The sequence below is a fragment of the Poromitra crassiceps genome (genome assembly GCF_964638095.1).
Source record: "Poromitra crassiceps genome assembly, chromosome: 15".
Taxonomy (NCBI): domain Eukaryota; kingdom Metazoa; phylum Chordata; class Actinopteri; order Beryciformes; family Melamphaidae; genus Poromitra; species Poromitra crassiceps.
The window spans coordinates 9,142,426-9,163,999 of NC_139634.1; the positions used below are offsets into that span (position 1 = coordinate 9,142,426).

The 21,574-nt window shown below is 47.2% G+C and overlaps 1 protein-coding gene across 3 annotated transcripts in view; it reads right to left on the bottom strand.

Annotated features, from left to right (window-relative positions):
* pdlim7 (PDZ and LIM domain 7) overlaps nt 1-21,574 on the bottom strand; it is a 54,145-nt gene that overhangs the window by 11,706 nt on the left and 20,865 nt on the right. For 2 of the 3 annotated variants that reach the window (XM_083651932.1, XM_083651933.1), the window contains exons 4-5: nt 12,741-12,768; nt 10,751-10,977 (exon numbers count right to left, since the gene is read on the bottom strand). In XM_083651932.1, the coding sequence (XP_083508058.1) occupies nt 10,751-10,977; nt 12,741-12,768 (255 nt within the window). Of the gene's footprint in view, nt 1-2,811; nt 2,849-3,976; nt 4,132-10,750; nt 10,978-12,740; nt 12,769-21,574 lie in introns of all 3 variants that reach the window. The other variant, XM_083651934.1, reaches the window with a different exon arrangement.

Genomic DNA, 21,574 nt, shown 5'->3' on the forward strand with positions numbered 1-21,574 from the left:
TTCTGCGTTATTTGAGTTTTCAACCCACAATCCCTGATACAAACGGATCCAGGACTATACAGCTTGGATGGAGTGAATCTTTGTCAATTTGTTGATGGACAGGCTGTTTATGGAACACCCGTCCATCAAAACACAGGTATTCATGAAATTCTCTCTGATTTTCGATCTACATTCCGAGTGCAGCTCTTTGCCCAGTCTTGTGTGCAGCATGCCATTAGAGGGTTCCTCATTCATTCAGGAGGCGAGATTTGTATTCCTAGGTGAAACGCGGGATGACCACGCCCTGAACTCATTTGATTGGTCGCCGCCACTGCTTCTTCCTGAAAACGTGTGGCAAGAAAAAAAAAAAAAGGGGGGGTTAAGATTAGGGTTCAGGGGGAGGATAGTTCAGGCCAGGTTGTGCTTCGGCTCGTAGCTTCGGGTAAGGCACTTGCCTTCCAATCTGACGACTGGGGTTCGATTCCCAGTCAAACCACACAAATCTTTAACAAGAAATTTATTTTATTTTAAAACACTAGTGTTAGGCAAGTACAAGAATTTGGTTAGGGTTTGGGTCTGGTCGTGGTTAAATAAGAAAACCCTAACCCTCATCTTAACCACATCTCTTTTTTTTTACTTGCCGCACGTTTTCAGGAAGAAGCAGTGGCGGCGACCAATCAAATGAGTTCGGGGCGTGGTCATCCCACGTTTCACCTAGGGGGGTAAAAAGCATTCAGGAGTGCAGTTTCCCTAGCCTTCCTCGGTAAAAAAACAAAACAGATGTGGAAAAAAAACACTATTAAGACTTTAAAAGTTAGGGACAGCCCTGTTTCTACATCATCACATTTGTTTTGTACACTAGGCAGTTTGCATTCAATATTTTCTTGGCCTAAGATGACTCCCGTGAGTCAACTGGAGGATGAGTCAGATAGGAGATGCATCCTTTTTAGTAGGGCGGGACGATATGGTTGAAATCAATATGATGATCATGAGGATTTCTCCTGATATTACAGGGTTACCGCACATTTCACATTTCAAAATTCCATACTTTTCCAGACTCAAATTTCTAGACTTCTCTGCAGATCTTTCAGACCATATTTGACCTCTGAGCCAGGCATTGCCGTCAGCCATCGAAGGAATGATTCCTTTACCAGCATGGAAAGATGCACCACGCTCACGGTTGCGTCCACGTTCTCCCTCATTGAAATAAAGTTGAACCGATTGTTCTCTTAGCGAATCCGTTCAAAAGAGCGGGAGAGCATCGTCTTGGCAAAGCGCTGAGATGCAAACTGCTGCTGGTGAAGCTCTGGAATGACAGGTGACACACTTATTGTCAAAGAAGAAAAGAGGAAACACAGAGGAAAGGACAGAGAAGCAGAGGGGCTGTTTTTTCAGTTGTTTTATATCGTTGATGATGACAGCAGAATAAAAACAAAAGTACAGATTTTTTTTCTTCCCTTTCTTTCTTAGTAGTTGGAGAAGCCGACAAGGTGAGAGAGGGGTTTAGAAATGAAAACAGTGAAAGATGAGGAACTCAATACATGGAAACACAGAGCAAAGAGAGGGAGAGAGAGACAGAGAGAGAGAGAGAGAGAGAGAGAGAGAGAGAGAGAGGGAGCTCACAGATCAACAGGAGGGTCTGAACTACACAAATCAAAATCAACTGAACGCTTCCCACTGCCGAGACCCCTCCTCCCACCTCCTGACTCCAGGTAGCGCAGCAGCGTGACACGGGGACATAGGGCTTCAGACACAGCGTGACACGGGGACATAGGGCTTCAGACACATGGTGTTCCGTAAAGTGTTGACAACACTCATCAAGTCCAAAATTCAGAGGGAGATCTGACACTTAGGCTCAGAATGCAAGGTTCCGGTTCCACGTTTCGTTTGTCATCGAGGCCACGTTACTTCTTATTTTTTGGGGGTTTTCTTTTAGCCCCCCCATACTTGTTTTTTTTTTGTCCCGTCTGTATCTGGAGGGTGAATTTGTTTAACTGCCGCTGGATAGTTTGGCTATCGTCGTCGTCGTCGTCGTCTTTTGTCGTTTTAGTCGTGGTGGTGGTGGTGGTGGTGGTGGTGGTGTAGCTATCGCTAGCAGGCTCTGCATCCCGTCACGTCTCGTCTCACGATGGCGCTCAGGATTTGATATTGAGGGCACGAGCGGACCTCTCGTGGTGCCAGTCCCTCAGGCGAGCATAGCGGGGACTCTGAATCTCCGTGAGGAACTTTTCCCTAACCACATACAGATAGATGTATGAAGACGGAGATATGAAGCAGAGACAGACAGGGAGGGGAGCAGAATGGAAGAGACAGAATGAGTTAAAAGAAAAAACGTTAGAAAGTGGAGGGAAATGAGGGGAAATGCAGGAAACGTTAGAGAGGAAACAAACAGCGTAGACAGAATAAGGCGAGGACCGGTTTGGAATGGAAAATAAAAACAAGTCAATTATGATCTGCATTAAACCGGTGAAGCTGCAAGACGTCTGCTAATGATGCCATAAAGCGGATATGAGTCTAAAAATACAAACGATGGAGGACAACTCACAACACACGTGCTCATGTTCAAAGCAGCTATAATTGACAGCTAAACGTAATAAACAACAAAACAAATGTGGGTTTTAGAAGTTGAGTTCCAACTATTTTCCAAAGAACTGCCAAACTGACGCGTCCACACGCAAGCACATAAAGACTACAAAACACAGGCACATAAAGACTACAACACCCAGGCATGTGATGAGGGGAGAGACTGCTCAAATCACATAAAGACTACAACACCCAGGCATTGTGATGAGGTGAGTGACTGCTCAAACCAGTGGCACTCGGGGTCTTTACCTGGCCCTCTTCATGTTTTCATCGTCTGGGTCCTGCACTGAGAGATCCAGGAGAGACACACGTCAGAAGGCCTCACTGCTTCACATGAACATCACACTCACTGCTGGCCTGCTAACAGACTCATAAACAGCTGATAGCAACCTAAACACCATCAATAATATGATAAACAGGCCTAGACAAAATGGCGCTCTTGTCTCTTCTGTTTTTCTACACAACGTTCGGCATGAAAATCATCATGTCAAGTACACGATGTGCGTTTGTCATCAGGATGAGGTTATAGTCATGAGGGGGAAAATGCATGCCGTTACCACCGCAGAGACCCGGGTTCAATTCCCGGCAGCGGTACTTCCGGCTTTGGTCAGACGTTCCTTCTACAGACACAATCGGCCGTGTCTGCGGGTGGGAGGCCGGTGGGGTATGTGTCCTGCTCATTAGTGTCCTCTAGAGAGAGAGAGTGGCGTCAGAGGAGGACCAAAATGCGTGACTCGTTAGCCAATGAAAACAGCCAGGAAGGGGTCTCACGCTACTTTTGAATACTAAAATAAAGCGGATAATGTACAATTTGATTAAAAAGAAAAAAGAAAAAAGAAAACTTTTAAAGTACAACACAAACTGTACATTTTGCTGCAACTCGACAGTGCTGCTTAATCCAGGACCTTACTTCCTGGAACTCTTGAGAGTAAAGGGGAGGGGAACTGGGGGGGGGGGTATCATGATCCTTCGACGCGCTACGTCCTGCCGGTGAAACTCCTCGATGTCAGGCGAAAGGAAAACGGCCGGCGACTGCACATGTATCAGAGGAAGCATGTGCTGCTAGTCTACACAACTCTCCCCAGATCGGCGGAGGGGGGTGGAGCAACGGCCGGGGACAGAGCAGGGGGGAATTGGCCAAGTACAATTGGGGGCGAAAGTGGGAGAAAAACTGAGAGGGGGGTGGGGAGTGGGTGGGCGGAGCATGCCGATAAAATGTCACGTTTGAGGCTCATCTCCACAGCTGAAAACGTGACCGTTTTTTCTACCCATCTTCCCTGTATCAGTGTCTCTGATGAGCCCTGTGATCATCAGCATCAGCTCAGCTCCTGCTCTGGTCTACTACACCTTCACCTCTCCTCCCCCCCTCCCTCCTCTCTACTGCACCACCTGCTGCTGCTCGTCCCTGACTTACTGTAGTCGGTGCCTGTGAGCTGGGCCAGCATGCGGAAGGAGCGGGACTGGGTGGTGCCGGTGCGCGGCTGCCAGTCCTGAGTGTCCTCGATCAGCCTCTTCTTGCTGCGGTCGTTGGGGATGAAACAGGGCGCCTTGTCCGCCCTCAGGCCGTGCCTGCAGCAACATGACGCCACGCGCCCCGGTTAGCTTAGCTTAGCACAAACCCCACCCGCACACGCACGCACACCAACAGCCCCGGCTAACCCGGGTGACCTTGAGAACAAGAGGGCGTGCTTAACAGATCATGCAACAACGCTCGTGTCGCAGCAGCATCGCTTTAGAATTACAGTCACACCATACGCAAGCTAATGGGGATGCTCATTACGAGGATTTGTAGACGCACAAATCGACACGACTTCATTAAGAGATGACATACTTAACTCTCATTAGAATCAATACTAATGAGAAAAGCTGTCAGACTATTATAGTACCTGTCCTTGTGGTTGTGGAAAAAAGGAAATTCTAGATTCGGATCACCAGATCTGCATCTCATTTTCAAAAACGTGTTGTTTTCAAGGCAGCTGCAGATCAACTGAAGCATGCGATCATCACAAAGCAAACAGAGGGCGTTAGCAGCCCAAGGACATCGGCTATTCTGCGCTAACATATCGAGCATGGCTGGAATAAGCTAAGCGGACATGCCCGGCCTGCATGCAGCTGCCCCCTTACTTCATGTACATGTCCTCATAGAAAGTGGCTTCAGCAGCCCTGTAGAAGAGACCACAGATCAAGTCAAGTATAGACAGAGTGTGTAAGGCAGTGGTTCTCAAATGGGGGTCCGGGGGCCCCCAGGGGTCCTTGAGGGGGGTTCCAGGGGGTCCCCAGCCAAAAGGGGGGTCATTCATTTTCGCTATAATCCCATTCATAAGTAACACAATGACTATTTTTGGTCATGGGTTTTATCCACTTTCTGTTATAAAACATCTAAAAGCATCAATCTTATTATCATATGGGGGGACCGTGGGACAAAATCTTATCAAATGGGGGTGCGTGGTCTAATCTTTGTCAGTTTAGGGGTCCTTCATGTGAAAACATTTGAGAACCACTGATGTAAGGAGTGAACAGAGGACAGGCAGAATATAGAGAGGAAATGAATAAATAATCAGATTTTTGCTGGGTTAATAAGAGTTTTGAGAAGGACTAATAGAATATCTCCCGTGTGCCTGGAGGCCTGCATATGCTGTCATCTTTAAATTGGTCCAAAACAACGTGAAGCTAATGGGGATACGGCAATTAGAAAATAAAGTTGCACACATTCTAATAAGAGCATGGAAGTTATATGAGAGTGACTAATAATCTGACAGGCACACGAGCATTCATTATTTTCTAGTGAGGTGGTGAATGAAAGAGAATTGTACTAACTTGTCAGGAGTTCCCATCTGCAGGGTTGAAAGAAAAGAGAGGGGAAAGTCAAGAGAAAAGGTTCAGAGTTCAGCGTTTGGGAGAACAGAAGAAACAGAACATGTCAGGAGGAAGATGACAGCAGGATGTGCAGAAGAGCAGAGCAGAACATCTGTGGTAGGATGCAGAACACATGCAAGAGGTGACACAAGAGACAGGCTGTTATTGTCAACAGGCTCTGAAGTGGTTCTTGTCAAACGTGCCGTCTGCTCACTCGGACCCAAAATGACTCAGCAGGGTCAGAACTCTGACCCAAAATGACTCAGCAGGGTCAGAACTCTGACCCAAAATGACTCAGCAGGGTCATAGTCCAGGCATTTTACGCAAATATGTGGGTCAACCTCACAATAATTGCAACAAAACCAAACTCAACTGATTTTGTATCCTCAATATGTCCTCAATGAAGGAAAAAAAGTGTTAAGGAAATGTATGAAGGGAAAGTTTTGAAAATGACCTAAATATGATGGTAGCCTATGGAAGCCTATGGAAGCCTTTTTTTTTTTTTTTTTTTTTATGTGCCATAAATCTCATCACTTATATCCTGTATGTGTTTTTTGCTTCAAGGAGAAAAAAAAAAAAAAAAAAAAAGTTAAATAAATAAAAAAACGTTTTTGGTAGCATCATATGGGTCATTTTCAAAGATTTCCCTTCATACATTTCCTTAACACTTTTTTCCTTCATTGAGGACATATTGAGGATACAAAATCAGTTGAGTTTGGTTTTGTTGCAATTAGTTTGAGGTCAAGTGACATTTTTACTGGTCTATCAGAACTCTGACCCAAAATGACTCAGCAGGGTCAGAACTCTGACCCAAAATGACTCAGCAGGTCTCCAGAATCAGCACAAACTCTACTCACTCTGACCCAAAATGTCTCAGCAGGGTCAGAACTCTGACCCAAAATGACTCAGCACGGTCAGAACTCTGACCCAAAATGACTCAGCACGGTCAGAACTCTGACCCAAAATGACTCAGCAGGTTCAGAACTCTGACCCAAAATGTCTCAGCAGGGTCAGAACTCTGACCCAAAATGACTCTGCAGGTCCAGAATCAGCACAAACTGTACTCACTCTGACCCAAAATGACTCAGCAGGTTCAGAACTCTGACCCAAAATGACCCAGCAGGTCTCCAGAATCAGCACAAACTCTTCTCACTCTGACCCAAAATGACTCAGCAGGGTCAGAACCAGCACAAAACCTTTGCCAGTCTGTTCCTTTCACTCTCGTGTACAACAATATCCCACTCGAAGCTATGTCAACAGCTGTGGCATTTGCCACAGCTATTGACATAGCCTAGCATAATTTCTGCGCAACCCGAACAAGTCAAACACCTCCAATCTGTGCTCCGACACCCAGTCAACACTGCTAGATGTCACAGCAGCGCTGCACCAAGACGACAATGTAAGCTCTGAATAAAGAACATGACAGCCAACCTGTTGCAGTACAACCACACACATATATTAAGACACATCCTCCTGTGTTTACCCACTATTCTCGAGGAAGTCCGGAGCCGTCCGGCGATGTCTTCTTCACTCAATAGGGTTCTTCTACTTCTCACCAATATAACAGGGCTGTGTTCCTTTCCTTTCAAAGATGGCGTCCCGCGGTCCCCAGACAGCAGAGCTTCAGATCCATGTGTGGCCTCAGTAAGGGCTGCTTAAGTAATCCAGCACCGCTGCAGTAAAAGTGCTTTGAGAACTCAGCAGATTTTATGAGTCTTGAGTGGAGCTAAATACAGCAACAGACAACATCTAGCCAATGCAAATACTCATACCGCGGCTACCATCCCCCCCCCCCCAAATTACAGGGACCAGACTGCCCTGCCCCGAAGACCACCGTGTCCACTTCAAGGGGACACTTAAAAAAAACCTGACCATTTTGTGTCACACTGCTCCCAAAAAAACCAGTTGATTTAAAAGTGTGTTTTGATCTGTCCCAGGACACCTTGTAAAAGAACCTTTATACTTTCCTCTCTGTGGTGATTGTAAAAGCTAAGTTGAAGGTTTGCGTGGAGAGTTGGGAAAAAATACAAGCTGGGGATTTGGGACCTTTGGCTCATGTCCGAGCTTCTTCTAAGATTTACTCCGGTTTGGTCATGGGAATAGCTCCCATTAACATCTGTTCGGAGATGATAAAACAGTACGACACAGCAGCTATAAAACACACAATCAGCTTTGAAACTGCCATACTCGTGTTTCGAAAAAACCAAGAGATCAGAATCCAAATCGAGTAATCGACCCCCTGGGGTTTTCAAAGACGAGGAGATGTTGCCATTTCCTGCCCCGGTGGTAGTTTGAGGAATAACGATTGTACTGTGGGGGGGGGGAAGCGGCCCTCTAAAAAGCCTATAAGACATCATTGTAACATTTAACTCGTAAAATTATTTCCATTCATACATTTCTCTCCTGCAGAGTGAGTGCTTAACTGGAGTATAAAAGAAAAACCACATGAGCCACTAATGTCACAGCAGCCGCAAGGTGTGTTTTAACAGTGAAGGCGTTCATCAGCGAGAGGCAAAGACGATTTCACACACTTAGAGTAAAGTACTGGGTAATTTGAGTAGCCACAATACAAGTGGGGGCGGAGGAAGAGTGCCTGTGATAATTATTTACCACACTATGGTGAGAAGAAAAAAAGGAAAAACAAAAAGTTTGGCTGCACAACCAAACCCAACTAACCCGACATGGAAACAACATTGATTATTTTTGTCCACAATTACTCACTTCATGGCTAAGAACAGCAGCAATACAAGCAAGATGGCTGATGTGTGCTTTCTGTGTCGTGACAGACTCAACAAGGGATGAAACATCATAATCTCACTCGGCAACATCACCTCCTCCAACCATGGCTGCTGCTGTGAACCTTTCAAGACAACATCACCTCCTCCAACATGGCTGCTGCTGTGAACCTTTCAAGACAACATCACCTCCTCCAACCATGGCTGCTGCTGTGAACCTTTCAAGACAACATCACCTCCTCCACCATGGCTGCTGCTAACCTTTCAAGACAACATCACCTCCTCCACCATGGCTGCTGCTAACCTTTCAAGACAACATCACCTCCTCCACCATGGCTGCTGCTGCTAACCTTTCAAGACAACATCACCTCCTCCACCATGGCTGCTGCTGCTAACCTTTCAAGACAACATCACCTCCTCCAACCATGGCTGCTGTGAACCTTTCAAGACAACATCACCTCCTCCATCATGGCTGCTGCTGTGAACCTTTCAAGACAACATCACCTCCTCCACCATGGCTGCTGAGAAGCTTTCAAGACAACATCACCTCCTCCACCATGGCTGCTGCTGCTAACCTTTCAAGACAACATCACCTCCTCCATCATGGCTGCTGCTAACCTTTCAAGACAACATCACCTCCTCCACCATGGCTGCTGCTAACCTTTCAAGACAACATCACCTCCTCCACCATGGCTGCTGCTGTGAACCTTTCAAGACAACATCACCTCCTCCACCATGGCTGCTGCTAACCTTTCAAGACAACATCACCTCCTCCATCATGGCTGCTGCTAACCTTTCAAGACAACATCACCTCCTCCACCATGGCTGCTGCTGTGAACCTTTCAAGACAACATCACCTCCTCCACCATGGCTGCTGCTGTGAACCTTTCAAGACAACATCACCTCCTCCACCATGGCTGCTGCTGTGAACCTTTCAAGACAACATCACCTCCTCCATCATGGCTGCTGCTAACCTTTCAAGACAACATCACCTCCTCCACCATGGCTGCTGCTGTGAACCTTTCAAGACAACATCACCTCCTCCACCATGGCTGCTGCTAACCTTTCAAGACAACATCACCTCCTCCACCATGGCTGCTGCTGTGAACCTTTCAAGACAACATCACCTCCTCCACCATGGCTGCTGCTGTGAACCTTTCAAGACAACATCACCTCCTCCACCATGGCTTTGCTGCTAACCTTTCAAGACAACATCACCTCCTCCACCATGGCTGCTGCTGTGAACCTTTCAAGACAACATCACCTCCTCCATCATGGCTGCTGCTGCTAACCTTTCAAGACAACATCACCTCCTCCACCATGGCTGCTGCTGTGAACCTTTCAAGACAACATCACCTCCTCCACCGTGGCTGCTGCTGTGAACCTTTCAAGACAACATCACCTCCTCCACCCATGGCTGCTGCTAACCTTTCAAGACAAGCAGGAAATTGTCAAAGCGCTTATCGAAAAAGACGCAAGAGGGGTTGAGACAAAACATCTGAAATGTGCTTCGGATACGCGGATGGGATTATGTTCATTTCCTCGAGCTACTGTATATCCCTGCATACCAAGTGTCTGCCATCCAAACCGGCGTGTCCAAGCTGACATTCCTCTGCCGTGGATCACACAGACACAGACGATGAAAATTGTGTTTTCACAAAGACCAGTGGAAGATGTGTCAAAAATCAGTCGCACAAAGATTTCAGACGTTTTGTCTCAGCCAAATACAGCCCCCCCCCTCTTGCGTCTTCTTCGATAAGAGCTTTGACAATTTCCTCCTTGTCTCGCAAGGTTCACAGCAGCCATGGTGGAGGAGGTGATGTTGTCTTGAAAGGTTAGCAGCAGCCATGGTGGAGAAGGTGATGTTGTCTTGAAAGGTTAGCAGCAGCAGCCATGATGGAGGAGGTGATGTTGCCGAGTGAGATGATTATGTTCCATCACTTGTTGAGTCTATTATCTATTGAAACCCAAAATAATATTTGAGACAGCAGTCAACTTAATAACTCTGACTTTGAACCGCTTTGGTGGAACGACCCATATACGCTGTGCGAACATGTGTGTTTAGGAATAAAGCCGTCCGTGAGCAGACCCGTGTGAGACTGCGTTTTGTGGACTGGTCAGGGATTCTACCTGGTGAGATATCTTGTAATGTGTCATATAGCGTGAAAACCACCACGACTCCCGATGAACAAAACAGCATCTGAACAGAACGGCGATCTGATGACTGACGACCATCGGGTAGGCAGCGTGTTGCCTCTGTTCCGCCTCCCACTGGCCGTGATGCCCTGAGATGCCCTGAGACAGCCTGCTACTGTCAGTTACTTTAAAAACCGTTGAATGTAGCCTGCCCTATGCAAACCATGGATCATCCTAACACACATCACCCTTCACGATGTCAATAGAGCAATGGCCTTTGTGCCCTGGCATGTGGCCTTGTGCCATAAAAGAAAATGGCGACGGCGAAGGCCAAATGGCCCCGCCCCCTAAAACGACAAAATTCCCACCCTGGTGTCCGTGCCTAAAAAACAGCATGAAAACAACATGTGTTACGCTGTGCTTCACCATGGCAACCGTCTGTGTTTGCGTGTGCAACCTACCCATTGTGTGGCTGCTGCATGCTGGCGGGGCCCAGTGAGCGTGGAGTGTTAAGTTTAGGCGAGTAGGCCACAGGCTTAATAACAGGACCCGAGTTGGCGCTAGCGCCACCTGCAGGACCCGAGTTGGCACTACCACCGCCTGCCGCAAACGGCCTGGCCATCTTGTTAATGGCCGTGCTGGGTGCAAAGGAGTACTTTGGCTGATTGGCAGCGGGGGCAAGCGAATCCTATAAAAGGGTGTGAGAGAGGAGACAGAGGGCACACAGCACAGCACACACAACATGCAGTTACACATTTCAGACACTAGTAGTGCACAATTGTTGCGCAACCCCATCCCAGGCGGGGTTTTTTCCAAGACATTATCTCAGTGACGTCTTCATGTTTTCTTTTCATAAACGATGACTCTTTGCTGCAGCAGCAGCAGCAGCGCCGGCTCTTTCACAGCCAGCTGTGACTTGGCTCTGTTACACGGAAGACGTGCTTCATGAGTGTGAATGTAGCCCATTGTTTGACAGGTGTTTACGTTGGCAGTCCCCCCAGGGACTATTCCCAAAATAATCTGCCACACTGCTGGTGAAAAACGCTCACAACATGACGTGTGAACTCAAGTGTCACCATTTGAATGACATGTTTCACTAATGAGACTTACTGAGCGTTGTGTGCCGTAGGTGCAGCTAGCTATTAATATGGGACTGTTTTTTTTGCCTTTGTGGTCATATTATGATCCAGCTCATTTACATATTACATATTATTATTACATATTACTATGATCCAGCTCATTTACATATTACTACATATATATATATTTTTTTTATATTTTTTTTATTGATTTTGCACTGTAAAGACAATACATGCCAAGTGTATTTCACCTGGAGGGGAAATTAATAAAATACAATACATATCAGTGCTTGGAGAGGTAAGAAACCCTGGAAGGGCTTATCGAGAACCTCACCAAGTAGAAAATATATATATATATATATATATTTCTAAAAAATATATATATTATAACCAAGGAGATAGTACAAGTAATAATACATAGATAGTACAAAATAAAAAATAAAATAAAACAAAATAAACAAACTTATTTGAGCAATACATCAAAAGAAATAAAAATTACAATGGCAACAGATTTTTTTTTTAGCACAATTCCATTGAGGACAGATGTTCTTTTAGTTTTCTTTTGTAGACTGGTAGGTACATATTATGATGCAGCTCATTTACATATCACATATTATTATTACATAGTATCCAGCTCATTTACAGAAAGATACAATGTGGCAGTAACTGATACCATTATTATAGTATTCAACCTGCAATGAATTGGGATATTGGCTTTCCAGAGGTTTCTAAGAGTGATGCTAATTATATCACCATTAGGGCTACAGTACAGCGCCTCCGGAGCAGATGCGGTACGGCTCCGGTACGGCTGCGAACAGACCCGCACTCACGTCATCCGTCAGGCGGTTTGCGAAATCCGACAAAAATAGAACAGGTGCGTCATTTTCCCGTACCGCACGTATCGCCCATCTATTAACATGGGCGAGAGTCGAGAGTTTTGCCGGATCCGCAGCGCATCTGGTGTACATTGCCTGTTACTCTTGCGCTGTGGGGATTGGGGTTGCGCAAGGCAAGCGAAGGGATACGCAACATTCACACCACTCCATCCAGCAAACCACTCGTCTCGTGACTCACTGATGCTTTGCTAATGGATCCTGCATGGGACCCCACATGGGACCCCACGAGAGCTTCGAGAAGTGAAGTGAATCAGTATGAGTCGAAGATGACTTAATACATGGTCGAGGGCGCCCATCGTGAGCAAAGTTTAAGGGTTTCAAATTGCATCGTCTGTCAACGTAGACCAAATAGCAGACGGCGGGGGACAAACTGCAGATGTTGATCCTATTGTCAAAGCATCAGTCTTCGTACACAGAGGTGAGATTAATGTTCATACAGAGGTGAGATTAATGGGGCCAGACAAATCCAGCCTTACCTTCTGCTCTCCTCCCGCCTGGAAAGCTCTGGAAGAAAGACGGAGAGAGCAAACGCTCATTAGAACAGGAAGTTAGGGGTCATTAGAACAGGAAGTTAGGGTCAATTGAAACTGGACACAATTGTACAACTGGGTGAATTTAAAACCACGAGCGCAAACTACACCACTCATGTGTGTAACGGTTCTTAACTGTTTCTGGCTGTTTTGTTGTTGTTTGATTCTCATTCATTCATTTATTTATGTATGTATTTATTTATGTATTTATTTATTACTCTGTTCTCTCGGCATCATTGTAAATTAGGGTATACCCTCAATGATCTCCAAGATCTAAATAAAGGTTGAATGCAATGAATGAATGAATAAACAAAGTTACATTCAACTCACAAAAATAGTACTGAGGTTGCAATGTTTCACTCAGGTCAGGTGTTTGAGACGGTCTTGCCTTGTGAACAAGATATACTGGTTCTATGCATAGCCTGACCAAGACCATCTCTACTGATATGTACACTGAACTAAGCACACTGCAACTACAATATTCAGCAATTGAATTTTGTACTGTGCAGTGTCCTTGAGTTTGAGAAAGACACTTTTTTTAAATCAAATTTATTATTCTTATTATTCTTATTATTATTATAGCAACTCAAACTGTTTTGCACCTTCAATTCAAAATACAATCACAGAAACAGCTTTGTTCTGAACAGGCACAATATTTGCTTAGTTGCGCTGGATATTGAAGTGGATAATTTCACATTAAGGACAAACAGCTGTCTCTAACCAGCCTGGTGGTATTATACATGGTGCTGGTTTACAGTTTGTCTTCAGTTATCACTTTGGTTTGGCCTGTGGATTTATGACAAAACACCAAACCATCATCTATATCAATCTTGTCTTTATACAAAGGGGACCCTTCGTATAAAGTTCAGATTGCCCCTGGTGCTTGCTTACTGTAACTACATAATATAAACCATCGCCATCCCTGGTCTTACGTTTTGTATCCTTACAGGAAGCTACAGCGCGGTTAAGCACGGATCAACCAGCCCAGCAGACGGCAGTTACACTCATTGTTACGCACACGCACACACACGCACACACACACACACACACACACACACACGCACACACGCACACACACACACACACACACACACATCACTTCCTGTGTCTATATGAGAAGTGAGTACCCACTCATAATATCATGGCGTGCTCAACCACTGATAGAGACAGAATGACAAGAGAGTACAACAGGCCTGTTAAGATTATAGAGAGAGAGGGAGAGAGAGAGAGAGGCTGACTGACACGCCTGTGTGTGTCAGACTGTGACTACTCCTCAACGTGACACTCACAGCACTTCAGGCCAGACTATTGTCTTAAGAGTTAACCCACATTTTGACAAGCCCGGCTTAAGTAGTGGAATAGAAGGCATGTCGTCTTGATGGCCCGGTGGTGAAAAGCAAGTTAAAATAGCGCTGCTCTGTTGCACCGCGCTTGTTTCTTTTGGCAAACCGGAGCAAAAATGAAAACATGTAGAGATGATTAAAGTCGCTGCTTCTGGGAATAACTTAAGTTTGCTTTATGGACTGGGTTTGAACCCCGGGCTGAAATTTGAGACGCTTAGCCTTTCTGCAATCATTTCTCCCCCCCCCCCCCCCCCGCATTTCAAGAGTCACTTATTCTCGCAGATACGCGCTCGGCCTCGGCCTCGGCCTTCCAAGCTGCTGAGGGGAGCGATCTCGAGACATCTCGCCAAAATCCACCCAGGCCATCAAGGTCACATACATCAGGAGCATGCTGCTGCTGCTCAGACCACATCCCTCTCTAGGCCAGAGCAGCCACTGGCAGTGGAACGTTATAATCAAGACGGACCCAGTAGGCCCTGAAGTTCTAAAGAAATGGGAGGTGGAGCTCTTCCTTTCATTGTAGGCTTATACTGCCAATCCGTTTTTTTTTTAGATTCCACTTCCTTTTAAGAGGCTGCGCGGAGAAAAGCGAAACCTTTTCCCCCATCAAAAAAGACAAAACGACGATCATCGGTGTTGAACGGAAACCAGACACTAAAAGCAAACAATACGCCAGATCTCATCAATGTGATGTCCTCCACAAAGGAAACCGAGTGGACAGCTGCAGCCAAGATGAGAAGTGAGGAAAAAAAATGACAGCTCCTCTCCGATTGTATCGTTTCAGGAGAAAGCCAATATTTGCTCGTCTTACGGCGGAATAACACCGAGACGGGGGGAGATGAAGAGAGACATAATAACAGTCAGAGAGAGACGTGGAGATGAGATGAAGAGACGTGGAGGATGGGGGATTCACGGGACGTGTGGAGAGAAGAGGAATGTGAAGTGTTTACAATAGCCGGCCCTCCGCGAGGAGAGGAGACGCGCAGGGAGGAAAACCACACGGAGCACAGAGAACTATGTCTGATGTTAAGTCAACACGCTGGCTGTTACACATCTGTCAAACCAATTACAGCACTCCACTCAGATGAGATTAAGGAGGCGGGGGGGAATCAATTGCAAATCGTAAAAAGACTTAAATGTGTTTGTTTTCAAATTTACTTCCACTCACAACAGACCAAGCCAAAAGTTAAAGAATTGAATTTGGTACAATGCTTTTTGCATGTGAAGTCGGGGAGTTTTTTTTTCCACCCAGAGATCCGCCTTGCCTCCATTCTGTGTTGGGGTAACCCATTACAAAAGTAACATATTACATGTAATATATTACTTTTAGCAGTAACTCAGTAATTTAACTTATTATAGGATTTCAGTAATATTATACCAGTTACTTTGTCAAGTAACTCAAGTTACAAATTGAGTTACATTTTATTAAATCAAAGCACATATTTAAAAAAGATACACTCATTTCCTAATCAAACTGTGTGTTTTTATGTAAACAACCACTATAGATGACGATAACAAAGGAAAAGAATAACATTTAGAATTTTGGATTGTTTACACCGACTTCAAGACGGTTGAAATTATTTTTTCGGGATGGTTCCGGGGCGGCGATGTCATTCTGCTGCTGCTGTTGTTTTGGTAAAAGTAATGTAAAAGTAGTGTAATAAGTAACGAGTTACTCTACACAGACGGTAATGTTGGAAAGTAACTTATTACTTTCAAATGAAAGTAACTAGTAATATGTAGTGTAATACATTTTGAAAGTAACTTGCCCAACACTGTTCTCCAATCACAAAACCAACACTCTATTACAACAGGAGGTGTTTTCTCTCTCCCCCATTTCTAATATCCAGCCTCAAGAGAAATGACCACAATTCACTTTCAGTATCTACACAATAACACCGTCTTCTGACCTGAACAGGGTTTGTTTAGGCATATAATACCCACTAACACACATTCACACCTCATTCCATCTTCCTCCCCGAGGCAGATCCTTGGAAGAAGAAACTCAAATAGACTTGTGGACGAGCGGTCACGGTCCACGGATGGATGAACAATGGATAAAGGAAAGAGCTAGAGCAAGATGTCAACACACACACACAGCAGCCAAGTTAACGACACTAATGAAGGTCTTGTTCGCCACCGTACTGTTTGGTTTCCGCGTCCGTGTGAAATAGCAGGAATGCCCGTGTGCTCGCCTGATTCATTCTCAAGGCTTGGCAACACATACCTCCTGAGTCCTGCCCCACAACAAACATCACATACCTCCTGCTCCACAACAAACATCACATACCTCTTGCCCCACAACAAGCATCACATACCTCCTGAGTCCTGCCCCACAACAAACATCACATACCTCCTGGCCCACAACAAACATCACATACCTCCTGCCCCACAACAAGCATCACATACCTCCTGCTCCACAACAAACATCACATACCTCCTGCCCCACAACAAACATCACATACCTCCTGCTCCACAACAAACATCACATACCTCCTGCCCCACAACAAGCATCACATACCTCCTGCTCCACAACAAGCATCACATACCTCCTGCTCCACAACAAGCATCACATACCTCCTGCCCCACAACAAACATCACATACCTCCTGCCCCACAACAAACATCACATACCTCCTGCTCCACAACAAGCATCACATACCTCCTGCCCCACAACATCACATACCTCCTGCCCCACAACAAGCATCACATACCTCCTGCTCCACAACAAACATCACATACCTCCTGCCCCACAACATCACATACCTCCTGCTCCACAACAAACATCACATACCTCCTGCCCCACAACAAACATCACATACCTCCTGCTCCACAACAAACATCACATACCTCCTGCCCCACAACATCACATACCTCCTGCTCCACAACATCACATACCTCCTGCTCCACAACAAACATCACATACCTCCTGCCCCACAACATCACATACCTCCTGCCCCACAACAAACATCACATACCTCCTGCCCCACAACAAACATCACATACCTCCTGCCCCACAACATCACATACCTCCTGCCCCACAACAAACATCACATACCTCCTGCCCCACAACATCACATACCTCCTGCTCCACAACAAACATCACATACCTCCTGCCCCACAACAAGCATCACATACCTCCTGCTCCACAACAAACATCACATACCTCCTGCCCCACAACAAGCATCACATACCTCCTGCTCCACAACAAGCATCACATACCTCCTGCCCCACAACAAACATCACATACCTCCTGCCCCACAACAAACATCACATACCTCCTGCCCCACAACATCACATACCTCCTGCCCCACAACAAACATCACATACCTCCTGCCCCACAACAAACATCACATACCTCCTGCCCCACAACAAGCCATCACATACCTCCTGCTCCACAACAAGCATCACATACCTCCTGCCCCACAACAAACATCACATACCTCCTGGCTCCTGCCCCACAACAAACATCACATACCTCCTGGCCCACAACAACCATCACATACCTCCTGCCCCACAACAAACATCACATACCTCCTGCCCCACAACAAACATCACATACCTTCTGCCCCACAACAAGCATCACATACCTCCTGCCCCACAACAAACATCACATACCTCCTGCCCCACAACAAACATCACATACCTCCTGCCCCACAACAAGCCATCACATACCTCCTGCTCCACAACAAGCATCACATACCTCCTGCCCCACAACAAACATCACATACCTCCTGGCTCCTGCCCCACAACAAACATCACATACCTCCTGGCCCACAACAACCATCACATACCTCCTGCCCCACAACAAACATCACATACCTCCTGCCCCACAACAAACATCACATACCTTCTGCCCCACAACAAGCATCACATACCTCCTGGCCCACAACAACCATCACATACCTCCTGGCCCACAACAACCATCACATACCTCCTGCTCCACAACAAACATCACATACCTCCTGGCCCACAACAAACATCACATACCTCCTGCCCCACAACAAGCATCACATACCTCCTGCCCCACAACAAGCATCACATACCTCCTGCCCCACAACAAACATCACATACCTCCTGCCCCACACCAAGCATCACATACCTCCTGCCCCACAACATCACATACCTCCTGCCCCACAACAAGCATCACATACCTCCTGCCCCACAACAAACATCACATACCTCCTGCCCCACAACAAGCATCACATACCTCCTGCCCCACAACAAACATCACATACCTCCTGCCCCACAACATCACATACCTCCTGCCCCACAACAAGCATCACATACCTCCTGCCCCACAACAAACATCACATACCTCCTGTCCCACAACAAACATCACATACCTCCTGCCCCACAACAAACATCACATACCTCCTGCCCCACAACAAGCATCACATACCTCCTGCCCCACAACAAGCATCACATACCTCCTGCCCCACAACAAACATCACATACCTCCTGCCCCACAACAAACATCACATACCTCCTGCCCCACAACAAACATCACATACCTCCTGCCCCACAACAAACATCACATACCTCCTGCTCCACAACAAACATCACATACCTCCTGCCCCACAACAAACATCACATACCTCCTGCCCCACAACAAACATCACATACCTCCTGCCCCACAACAAACATCACATACCTCCTGCCCCACAACAAACATCACATACCTCCTGCCCCACAACAAACATCACATACCTCCTGCCCCACAACAAACATCACATACCTCCTGCTCCACAACAAACATCACATACCTCCTGCCCCACAACAAGCATCACATACCTCCTGCTCCACAACAAGCATCACATACCTCCTGCCCCACAACAAACATCACATACCTCCTGCCCCACAACAAGCATCACATACCTCCTGCTCCACAACAAGCATCACATACCTCCTGCCCCACAACAAACATCACATACCTCCTGCCCCACAACAAACATCACATACCTCCTGCTCCACAACAAACATCACATACCTCCTGCCCCACAACAAGCATCACATACCTCCTGCTCCACAACAAGCATCACATACCTCCTGCCCCACAACAAACATCACATACCTCCTGCCCCACAACAAGCATCACATACCTCCTGCCCCACAACAAGCATCACATACCTCCTGCTCCACAACAAGCATCACATACCTCCTGCCCCACAACAAACATCACATACCTCCTGCCCCACAACAAACATCACATACCTCCTGCCCCACAACAAGCACCACATACCTCCTGCCCCACAACAAGCATCACATACCTCCTGGCTCCTGCCCCACAACAAGCCAAGCTCACAAACTACATGGCATCCCAAATTCTCAAACTCTAATAAGTTAACTGAAACAATATGATATATGTGAATGAACTGGGTCACATCTTATCAGTGATGTGGAGTCTGATCCCAGACCAGCCACCAGACAGGGACAGTGATGTGGAGTCTGATCGCAGACCAGGCAGCAGATAGGCACACATCTTAACAGTGATGTGGAGTCTGATCCCAAACCAGTCACCAGACAGGGACAGTGATGTGGAGTCTGATCGCAGACCAGTCACTAGACAGGGACAGTGATGTGGAGTCTGATCCCAGACCAATCACCAGACAGGGACAGTGATGTGGAGTCTGATCCCAGACCAGTCACTAGACAGGGACAGTGATGTGGAGTCTGATCCCAGACCAATCACCAGACAGGGACAGTGATGTGGAGTCTGATCCCAGACCAGTCACTAGACAGGGACAGTGATGTGGAGTCTGATCGCAAACCAGTCACTAGACAGGGACAGTGATGTGGAGTCTGATCCCAGACCAGGCAGCAGACAGGGACAGTGATGTGGAGTCTGATCCCAGACCAGTCACCAGACAGGGACAGTGATGTGGAGTCTGATCCCAGACCAGTCACTAGACAGGGACAGTGATGTGGAGTCTGATCCCAGACCAGTCACTAGACAGGGACAGTGATGTGGAGTCTGATCCCAGACCAGGCAGCAGACAGGGACAGTGATGTGGAGTCTGATCCCAGACCAGTCACTAGACAGGGACAGTGATGTGGAGTCTGATCCCAGACCAGTCACTAGACAGGGACAGTGATGTGGAGTCTGATCCCAGACCAGTCACTAGACAGGGACAGTGATGTGGAGTCTGATCCCAGACCAGTCACCAGACAGGGACAGTGATGTGGAGTCTGATCGCAGACCAGGCAGCAGACAGACACACATCTTAACAGTGATGTGGAGTCTGATCCCAGACCAGTCACCAGACAGAGATAGTGTGCAAGTACATCTGGCTGACAACTGACTAATCTCTATCCATCCCTCAGTGGAGAGCATGACATCACGACATCATCATGACTTCACTCTTGTCCCCTAACCACAACAATGCCATCGCATGTACCACTCTCTTTTCATCTCCCCCCCTCTCCCTGTCTCTCTCACTCCTCTTCTCCTCTCCCTGTCTCTCTCACTCCTCTCCCCCCTCTCCCTGTCTCTCTCACTCCTCTTCTCCCCTCCCTGTCTCTCTCACTCCTCTCCCCCTTCTCCCTGTCTCTCTCACTCCTCTTCTCCCCTCCCTGTCTCTCTCACTCCTCTCCCCCTTCTCCTTGTCTCTCTCACTCCTCTCCCTGTCTCTCTCACTCCTCTTCTCCCCTCCCTGTCTCTCTCACTCCTCTCCCCCTCTCCCTGTCTCTCACTCATCTCCCCCTTCTCTCACTCCTCTCCCCCTTCTCCCTGTCTCTCTCACTCCTCTCCCCCTTCTCCCTGTCTCTCTCACTCCTCTCCCGCTCTCCCTGTCTCTCTCACTCCTCTTCTCCTCTCCCTGTCTCTCTCACTCCTCTCCCGCTCTCCCTGTCTCTCTCACTCCTCTTCTCCTCTCCCTGTCTCTCTCACTCCTCTCCCCCTTCTCCCTGTCTCTCTCACTCCTCTCCCGCTCTCCCTGTCTCTCTCACTCCTCTTCTCCTCTCCCTGTCTCTCTCACTCCTCTCCCGCTCTCCCTGTCTCTCTCACTCCTCTTCTCCTCTCCCTGTCTCTCTCACTCCTCTCCCGCTCTCCCTGTCTCTCTCACTCCTCTTCTCCTCTCCCCATCTCTCTCACTCCTCTCCCGCTCTCCCTGTCTCTCTCACTCCTCTTCTCCTCTCCCCGTCTCTCTCACTCCTCTCCCGCTCTCCCTGTCTCTCTCACTCCTCTTCTCCTCTCCCTGTCTCTCTCACTCCTCTCCCGCTCTCCCTGTCTCTCTCACCCCTCTCACTCCTCTCCCCCTTCTCCCTGTCTCTCTCACTCCTCTCCCCCTTCTCCCTGTCTCTCTCACTCCTCTCCCTGTCTCTCTCTCACGCCGCTTCTCCTCTCCCTGTCTCTCTCCCCCTCTCCCTGTCTCTCTCACTCCTCTCCCCCCCTGTCTCACTCCTCTCCCCCTTCTCCCTGTCTCTCTCACTCCTCTCC